The 9,129-nt window shown below is 37.3% G+C and overlaps 1 protein-coding gene across 1 annotated transcript; it reads right to left on the minus strand.

The window, feature by feature from the left end:
* Positions 1-221: 221 nt before the first annotated feature.
* LOC135750702 (uncharacterized) lies at positions 222-8,709 on the minus strand. The gene is made up of 3 exons (XM_073814512.1): positions 8,384-8,709; positions 7,964-8,288; positions 222-3,700 (listed from the first exon to the last, which is right to left on the minus strand). Exons 1-3 carry the CDS (start codon positions 8,537-8,539, stop codon positions 1,842-1,844), a joined length of 2,340 nt encoding a protein of 779 aa, XP_073670613.1. The 5' UTR covers positions 8,540-8,709; the 3' UTR covers positions 222-1,841.
* Positions 8,710-9,129: the final 420 nt, after the last annotated feature.

Here is a 9,129-nt window from a genome sequence, read left to right on the forward strand (position 1 = left end):
AAACTTTGCTTGATACAACTAGTTAAGAGTTTATCAGATCTCATAATTAAAGGCAGTTGATGCACAAATGCTTAACCCTGTAATTAAAATGAGGTGGTTTGTCAGACCAAATAAAGAAAATGAAAAAGGGCAGACAATACGCCTACTTAATCCTGGTCATGAAGTTGTTATAAAGGATACATAAAATTTCCTTGTAATCAATAATTCAGAGTAAAGCAGAATAAATCCAAGCATAATAATTTATTAGCCAAGATAAGCAACATGAGAATTTAAAAGTCAATTCAACTAATATAACACATTAATCAATCATAGGAAATGTCTACACACATCCGGAAAATCTGTTTTCCAAATTTCGAGAATTCTCTGCCACCTTCCTCTAAATTCCCATAGTTTTACTAAATGGTGTTTTATTTATTTATTATTACATTTTGGGGGGTTGTAAGTTTGCTGTGTCTTTAATTTTTGTGTGAAGATACATTTCATTTACATACAGAAGGTCATTTGTGTGGTAGACCTTGGTGGAGTTCATCTTCAGTTACTAACCCAATGTCTATGTAAATGGTGGATTTTCACAAACTTAAAGGAATGAGACCCTTTTACCAGACGCACTGAGACCATCACAATGAAACCAAATATGTATGGTTACACATTTGTACACTTTGATTAAAGTAGGTAACACCTATAAGTGAGCTTTGAGCATCTCTAGTTCAGCATGTGAGAAGGAGGAGAGAGAGAGATTGTGAGGAGATTTAAAACAAGATGAGTAATCTTCTGTCTCTGTAAAGTGGGGTGGTTGTCTTTGGGGTAGATGTGAACTCTTTGAGAAAGTTTTCAGATGTTGACTTTCATCAGAATTCAGTGTCTTTTAGAAAATAGTTCTCTGTGGGTTCAGTCATTTGGTGTCTTTAGCTCTCTGAGGACATCTGAGACAGACAGGTTTAATTCCAGTTTGGTGTGATGCCCATCCTCAAGCTGCCATTGATGATTTCCAAGAGACAACTGAACGCTTTCTATGTGCACTTGCAGCTCTTTTAAATTCTTTAATAATAATAATGCACAGCTACCTTGAAACAATGAACAACTGTGAAAAGCCCTATACAAATAACTCAAATTGACTTATTTCAATGGTGTGTTTACATGTGCTGTCAATAGACCCTTTTACTGTTTATATACAATGATGATGTGGCAGCGTATGCGCCCACATTTTGGCAATGGAAGTATGGCAAGAATCAGCAGTGAAGCAACACAGACAGAGAAAGGTATTTAAAAAAATTAACTTTATCAACTTTTTCAACACAGCTACCAGATCTGTGTACTATAGAGGAGTGGATTGAATACGTTAGCAGATAGCCAAATATAAAGTGGCCAGACACATATATATGTATATTAGTATAATATATTAGTGCAACCAAATGCAAGAACCAGACATTTTGATGCTGGGAAACAGTTTTAATAAACTTTCTGAGTTGCTAACACGTTAGAACCACTGGGACATAACACCACTTCTGTTGCCAAAATGCATGCGCAGGATATTTGGTCACGTGGGCTGTAAAAGAGTCTATACAGTTTTTTGTGCTGTAGAGCCACTGTCTCTTCTTTTTGAGTAATAGCAGCGGCTCAGGGAATGTGACGTAATGTTCAGATCTCATTGGTCGACCTGTTTATTTGTCGGGCGAAATAGGCAAAATTTAATACAATGGTAAAAACAACCTTTGATTTTTCATGTCGCAAATAATCAAGGTAAAGTTATTTATAGAAATCAATTGTTTTGGTTATAGCACGTCATCGCGTCAAACATTCACACCGAATATATATGAACAGTGTGTGAAGAATTTAAGACACTATGATGATTTCAGTGTAGTTTGTTCTTCAGTATGTTTCTTCTGATGACTCTGAAGACTTCCAGAACGAGCAAATCTCTCTCCACAGATCGAGCAGACGTAAGGTTTCTCTCCTGTGTGAAGTCTCTGATGGTTTTTTAAGGAAGCTAACTGAGAAAACGTCATCTCACACTGAGAGCATTTGTAAGGTTTTTCACCTGTATGAATTCTCTGGTGTGTCAATAAATTGACACGCTGATTAAAACTCTTCCCACAAACATCACAGTGATGAGGTTTCTCTCCAGTGTGAACTCTCTGATGAACTCGGACCTGAGATGGATCAGAGAAGCTCTTTCCACATTGAGAGCAGGCGTAAGGTTTCTCTCCAGTGTGAATTCTCTCATGGATTTTTAAGTAACCTGACTGAGCAAACGACTTCTCACAATGAGAGCATTTGTAAGGTTTTTCACCTGTATGAGTTCTCTGATGTTTCACTAAACGTACAAGCTGAGCAAAACTCTTTTCACAAACATTACAGTGATGAGGTTTCTCTCCAGTGTGAACTTTCTGATGAACACTGAAATAAGATGGATTAGTGAATCTCTCTCCACAGATCAAGCAGACGTAAGGTTTCTCTCCAGTGTGAACTCTCTCATGGATTTTTAATTGACTTGACTGAGTAAAAGTCTTTTCACAATGAGAGCATTTGTAAGGTTTTTCACCTGTATGAATTCTCTGATGTGAAACTAAATTGACAAGTTGATTAAAACTCTTCCCACAAGCACTACAGTGATGAGGTTTCTCTCCAGTGTGAACTCTTTCGTGGATTTTTAAGTGACCTGATCGAGTAAACGACTTCTCACACCAAGAGCATTTGTGAGGTTTTTCACCTGTAGGAGTTCTGTGGTGCTTAAGTAAGTTACCCTTTTGTCTAAAACTCCTTCCACAGACATTACCATGATGAGGTTTCTCCCCTGTATGAACTCTCTGATGAACCCTAAATGAACTTAAATCAGTGAAACTCTTCCCACATTGAGAGCAGACGTACGGTTTCTCTTTAGTGTGAACTCTCTTGTGGACTTTTAATGGACCTGATTGAGCAAACGTCTTCCCACATTGAGAGCATTTGTAAGGTTTTTCACCTGTATGAATTCTCTGATGTGAAACTAAATTGACAAGTTGATTAAAACTCTTCCCACAAGCACTACAGTGATGAGGTTTCTCTCCAGTGTGAACTCTTTCGTGGATTTTTAAGTGACCTGATCGAGTAAACGACTTCTCACACCAAGAGCATTTGTGAGGTTTTTCACCTGTAGGAGTTCTGTGGTGCTTAAGTAAGTTACCCTTTTGTCTAAAACTCATTCCACAGACATTACCATGATGAGGTTTCTCCCCTGTATGAACTCTCTGATGAACCCTAAATGAACTTAAATCAGTGAAACTCTTTCCACATTGAGAGCATTTGTAAGGTTTTTCACCTGTATGAATTCTCTGGTGCTTTAGTAAGTCAGCCTTTTGCTTAAAACTCTTCCCACAAACAGTACAGTGATGAGGTTTCTCTCCAGTGTGAATCCTCTCATGGACTATCAGATGAGATTTATGAACGAAACGTTTATCACAATGTGAACATTGAAAGGGTTTCTCAACTTTCTCTTCAGTGTGTAGTGTTTGATGAGACTTTAGAGAGAGTGAATCCCCGAAGGTTTTTCCACATTCACTGCTCTGATCAGGTCTCTCATTGGTGTGTTTCTTCAGATGATGTTCATGTTCTGTGCGTTTTCTCTCTAAATGTCTCTGTGAGCTCAATGTCTCTCCACCAGTGATGCATGAAAGAGTCGAGGACGTTATTTCTCCATCCAAACATAATTCACTCCTCACATCTGAAAGAAACATGAAACAATTAAATTCACCTTTATTTACACAAAGAATGAATTGAATTCTCACAGAAACTAAAGACAGCTGGGTCACTGCACATCAAATTTATTTTGTCTTTTACTAAAATTATTCTTAAAGGTATAGTTTACCCAAACCATTAGTGAGCCCCATTTACTTCCATAGTAGGAAAAAAGTTTTGTTACAAACATTCCTCAAAATATCTTCCTTCGTGTTTATCAGAACGAAGAAATGTATACAGGTTTGTAACAACATGAGAGTGAATAAATGATGATAGATTTTTTTGGGTGAACTGTCCTGTTAAAACCATGTTTTCCTTATAATAGTTTAATATGGAAAAGGCTTAGCATGAAATGTAGCTTCTATTCAGGGCTCATAAGATGACTTGATGAGCATGCTTTACTTCAGTTAGTGGTTAACCGGTCAATATGAGCATCCCTACTTGAGTGTTTGTTTTAACACCCTGCTGGTGGTACCAAATTTAACGCCAGGGATTTTACTGTGCATAGATCATCTGGCAACTTGGGGAAAATAGTTTTGTGATGATAGTACACACCTCCTGTCAAGTGACCAGATCGTGTTATTAAAATCTTCTTCAGAACTGTACTAATTTTTACTATCATTAGATGAAATGTTACAGAATCTGTTATTTCTTTGTACACAGCAAAATCCCCAGAGTTAAATGAACACTGGGTGTATAAATTGTCCCAATCATATACAGAGCGTTAAAAATTAACTGAAGCAGATATACAGCACTGTCATGGCAGTCACTCTGAAGAATCTTGAAACACTGTGAAAAAATAACCACTGTATAATGTAGACACACAAACATCTAGCGTCAGAGTATGAATCACAACAATGGTGAAAAGCTTTAAGCTGCAATGCATGCTTGGTATCAACAAATTACAAATCTCATCCAGGGCACCCAGAATGCATTGCGAATTAATAATGAACATTTTATTATTTTCTTTGTCATCATTGTTGAAATTTCTCTTTTGTCCACTTCTGTCCTGATTACTTTGAGGGTATGGTCTGTGCAGAATGTGGGCGAGTCCCTCTGCTTTCCTTTTAACAGGAGCGAGAGAAATGATGGGTTTAAATTGATGCAAACTAATATTAGGTCACAGTCTGCTGTTTGTGTTGTTAGTAAACATGCTGCACAGTGCTTTGTACATGTATATGTCAGAGCCTTTACTAGAAGTTTAGCACAATTAATGAAATAAGCTCACGCAACATTCACAGAAGTCAGAAACAATGTAAAGCCTTGTGCTCGGTACATCACATTAGATAAATGGGCGGAGAGTAGGTGGTGGTCTCTTGTGGTTGCTCAATCACATTCAACGGCATGCGCGTTTACACCACTAAAGTGTTTTTGATTACCTCTAAATGTGGTCGAAAGTGGACGAGCTCAAAACTTTTTACAACTCCTTTACACCTGTCTTTAGCGTCGACCACTTGTGATCCGATCGAAGAAAAATTAATATCAGGTGTAAACAGCCCCTTAGAGTTCTGGACCTTGCACTGTTGTATCACATTATTAACAGAAAAGTATAAATCTGATGATTGAGCCAACACTAAATTAATAAATCACGTTTCTAGATGATGATGTTTAACATTAGTGCAACTCCTTGGTGGTGGTTAGTATATTGTCTTATCTCTGCCATTACAAACATGTCTTAAGCCCTATTCACACGGGATTAGTATTACCTGGTGACCTCTAGTGAATTGTAATAATTGCGGAGGTTGTCTGTGATCTTAATCCCGTGCGAATCGGCCATGTCTGTAATTTGTAAAGTAAAAATTCCTCCGCAAATCACCTACCATATTTCGCCGAACACCGAGGTCCTCTTATCATTTTAGTCCCGTGCGAATTGGCATCTTTGTACTTTGGCCAGCATTTGTTACCTGTGCGTCTTTTTTTATTTATTTTTTTCTCAGTTTCTGCGCCTCTGACACTGCAGAAGCACACATACAGAGACACATCCCTCCGATTTTTATTTTGCTTTCATGGTGAAACTTGAGGGCTTTATTAGTACCTATGTTTCAGATTTTAAACGTCCTCTCGTCTATCTAGATGATTGATATTAAAAATATGCAGAACTGTCAATAAATCCAGAACGAGGTGCACTAGGGGAACACAGGGTGCTACATGTCTTTCCCCTATGAGAAAAAGATTAACACAAGCTATACTACATCTAAATATTTATTTAATAATAATAATAATAATAATATTAATAATAATAATAATAATAATAATAATAAATATAAATCGAAGAAAATTTTTAGGCTTGTTAAGTGCTAATTTAAAAAGCACGTGTCAATACAGAGCAGTGTCTTAAAGAAATTAAAATTATGCAGTATTTGTGCACGTATATATGTACAAAACTAATGCAATACACAAGGCAATAAATATTAATGTAGGACATTTTCAATAATATATTACTAGATAAATTAACTTGTATCTATAAAGTGTGAAATTAAGCTGGAGAGATCATTTTTAGTCATTTGGCTTTTTTTCATCATTTCAGAACAAGCTTAACTGCTATCCATAATAACTTATATTATATCCTGTGTGTTCCTTGGTCGAAAATATGTAGAAATAGGCTACATGCAAGTAAAAAGGTACAGAACAAAAGCTCACGCGGAGCGAACGAAAACCTGTTATTAAAGCAGACTCTGCGTAGAGGACGTGCTGAAACCATAGATATGTATATAAAGGCTAGATGGCTCAAGGCGGAGTCAGCTGTGTCGTCACTTAGCGGCCATCTTAGGTCAGTGCTGCCATAGTGCTGCTCCCTGCTGCTGTGGACGGAAGGTGAGTGACATACGCCAACTAAAATGCTCGTAACTTGCTGAATTCTTGACGGATTTACAAACGGTTTGGTTTTTTACAAACGTTATTAACGTGGCTATAATTCTGGATGCTTTAACATGTTTCATGATTTTTTTATTTATTTTTAGTATACGTATTCAGTGTCATAGGTACATCTTTGACGTTTATAACAAACCAATCCGTTTGAAAATCGGTAAAAAATTAAGCAAGTTATGGTCATTTAAAAGTACCTGCATCATTAAAACTCAATGCTACGAGTGAGCGAGCGCCCTGTCCTAAGATGGCCGCCAAAATGCGGACGTTCCACTCAATTGGCCATCAGCGCGGACGAGCCATCTAGCCTTTATATACATATCTATGGCTGAAACAGTCGAGTCGGCAGATGATCATCGTGTTTCTGTTTCACGCAGATTTGTTGATGAAACACTTGCATATCTAAATGCCCAGGCGACAGTCTAATGTTCAGTCAGTTAATAATACAGCCATCGGCGTCAGGCTGCAGCTCCCTCGTCCACGGAGCGGACAATCTTGATAGACAAAGAGAAAACCTTTAAAGGTTTTTATTTAATGCTGGTAAACAATCAGTTATATTTTGATGCCTTGTATTTGTGTTGATCAGTTAGATTAAAGTAATTTTAAATCTTTAAAACTGCATCTAGATGACACTAATTCTGTCAACTCAGTTTCACTTTTTTCCCCACACGTTCACTCACTGTATGATTTAACGAAATATGATTTGGTTAGGTACCTTTTACAGCGTGTTGCGTAAATAGTGTTATGCAAAGCCTCAACAATATATCTGGGAGAGAAGTCAGTAAATTTAAGTGAAATCACAGGCTTTGCTTATCCCATGCGAACCGTTAAACACACACCGCTTCAAATAGAGATGGTGATAAAGAGGATAAAGTTACAAATTGCAGCTTTTAACCCTGCATCAGTGTTACACCCTGTAAGATTGGGACAATATATACACCCAGCAGTGTTCATTTAACTCTGGGGATTTTGCTGTGTACCTTTTGAAACCACTCTCGTATAGTGTAACACTATATGGCAACGGCATTTGAAATAGTATTCATTTAAAAAAAAGATTGCTCTGATGTTCTGCGATGTGACTATTAAAACAATATATTAGTGATACGCCAATATATTGCAAAGACCTTTTAAATCGGCCAGTAAATTTCATTATTACTTAAATTTGTTGTTTGTAAGGAAAAGACACTCAGTGTCACTCAATTTAAAGCCAAAGTCTGACAGACAGTAATAAATATGTATTAACAACTTGGTTCCCTGTGGGTTTGTGCCATTTTTTTCTCAAAAAGGAGATGAATATATGTAAACTACACTCTAAATTAGTGTGTGCCCGCAACACTCAGGGTTAAAAATAGTAAAAAATACAACAATAATTGAGGAGACATACCTGACAGAATAAAATTATAAGCATCATTGTGATTGTCTTCATATTCATCAGGTGTGGGTTCAGTTTTTATTTCTGTAGTTTCAGTTTTGATCTTCATCACGAGGTTCCTGCAGTCGATGAGTTTGACTGAACACATCTTGAGTTTGGTCTGCAGGATCTGCTGCTGTTCTCCAGCGTTCCAGACAGAATCCAGAGACTCTGTGGAGGTTTGATCAGTAGATTCCTCATCCTGTAAGCCCTGATTACTGTCACACACTGTAGTGTCCTGAGCGTCTGTGGGCTTAGACTCAGTATAACAGAGTAAAGTCAGACTGAGCTCGGAGTCCTGTGTGGAAGATTCACAACAAACACACATAGAGTAAGATTAGAAATGATTTGATGTTGTCTGATTCAGGTAAAGGATGTTTAAGCTGTACAAACCTCTCTCTTCAGTCCTTCATCTCCTCTTAACCTCAGCTTTGTCTCCAGTAACGCCACCTCTTTCTTCAGCTGAGAGATTTCTGTGATGAAATCATCAATATCCAGCATGGACAGATCAGTTCCTACTGATTTACAACACATCTCATCTCTCATCATCAACACTAAAATACACAGAGACAAGTCTCTGTTTACACTCAATAAAACACTCAAGAGAGAAAAACACTGAGGATACACAAACACATCACACGCGAGCTCTTTCTTTCTTTCTTTCTTTAGTGGGTTTATTGGCGGACTAAAGAGCTGCAGAGCGCCTCCTGCTGTACTGGAGAGAGAAGACACTCAACACTTCATTCATCTCTCATTCATTACACAAGGAGGTTGATGTTTCTTTATGGTGTGGTAATGGCTGTCATAATGCTGCTTTTAATTAAATGTAAAGATCCACGGTCAGGGAATACCTGGGCTGGTCTTTAACTCATATGTCAACATTGGGATTCGAAAATAAGATGAGTATACCTTGTATCATTTTTTTTGTATTCTCTTTTACTGATGAAGTCTTAATATGGTATCATAATGGTAACTTAAGACTGTTGCTCTTTAGACACCAAACAATTTGGCTTATGTGTTTTTAAACGCTCTTCAAAACAGGATCTCTTAAACAGATACATTTAGCTTATTTTACATCTTAAAAAATCTCATAATATTACCCCTTTAAACAAACACACATGCACAACTCTGCTTGATAC

The sequence above is a fragment of the Paramisgurnus dabryanus genome, chromosome 4 (genome assembly GCF_030506205.2).
Source record: "Paramisgurnus dabryanus chromosome 4, PD_genome_1.1, whole genome shotgun sequence".
NCBI lineage: Eukaryota > Metazoa > Chordata > Actinopteri > Cypriniformes > Cobitidae > Paramisgurnus > Paramisgurnus dabryanus.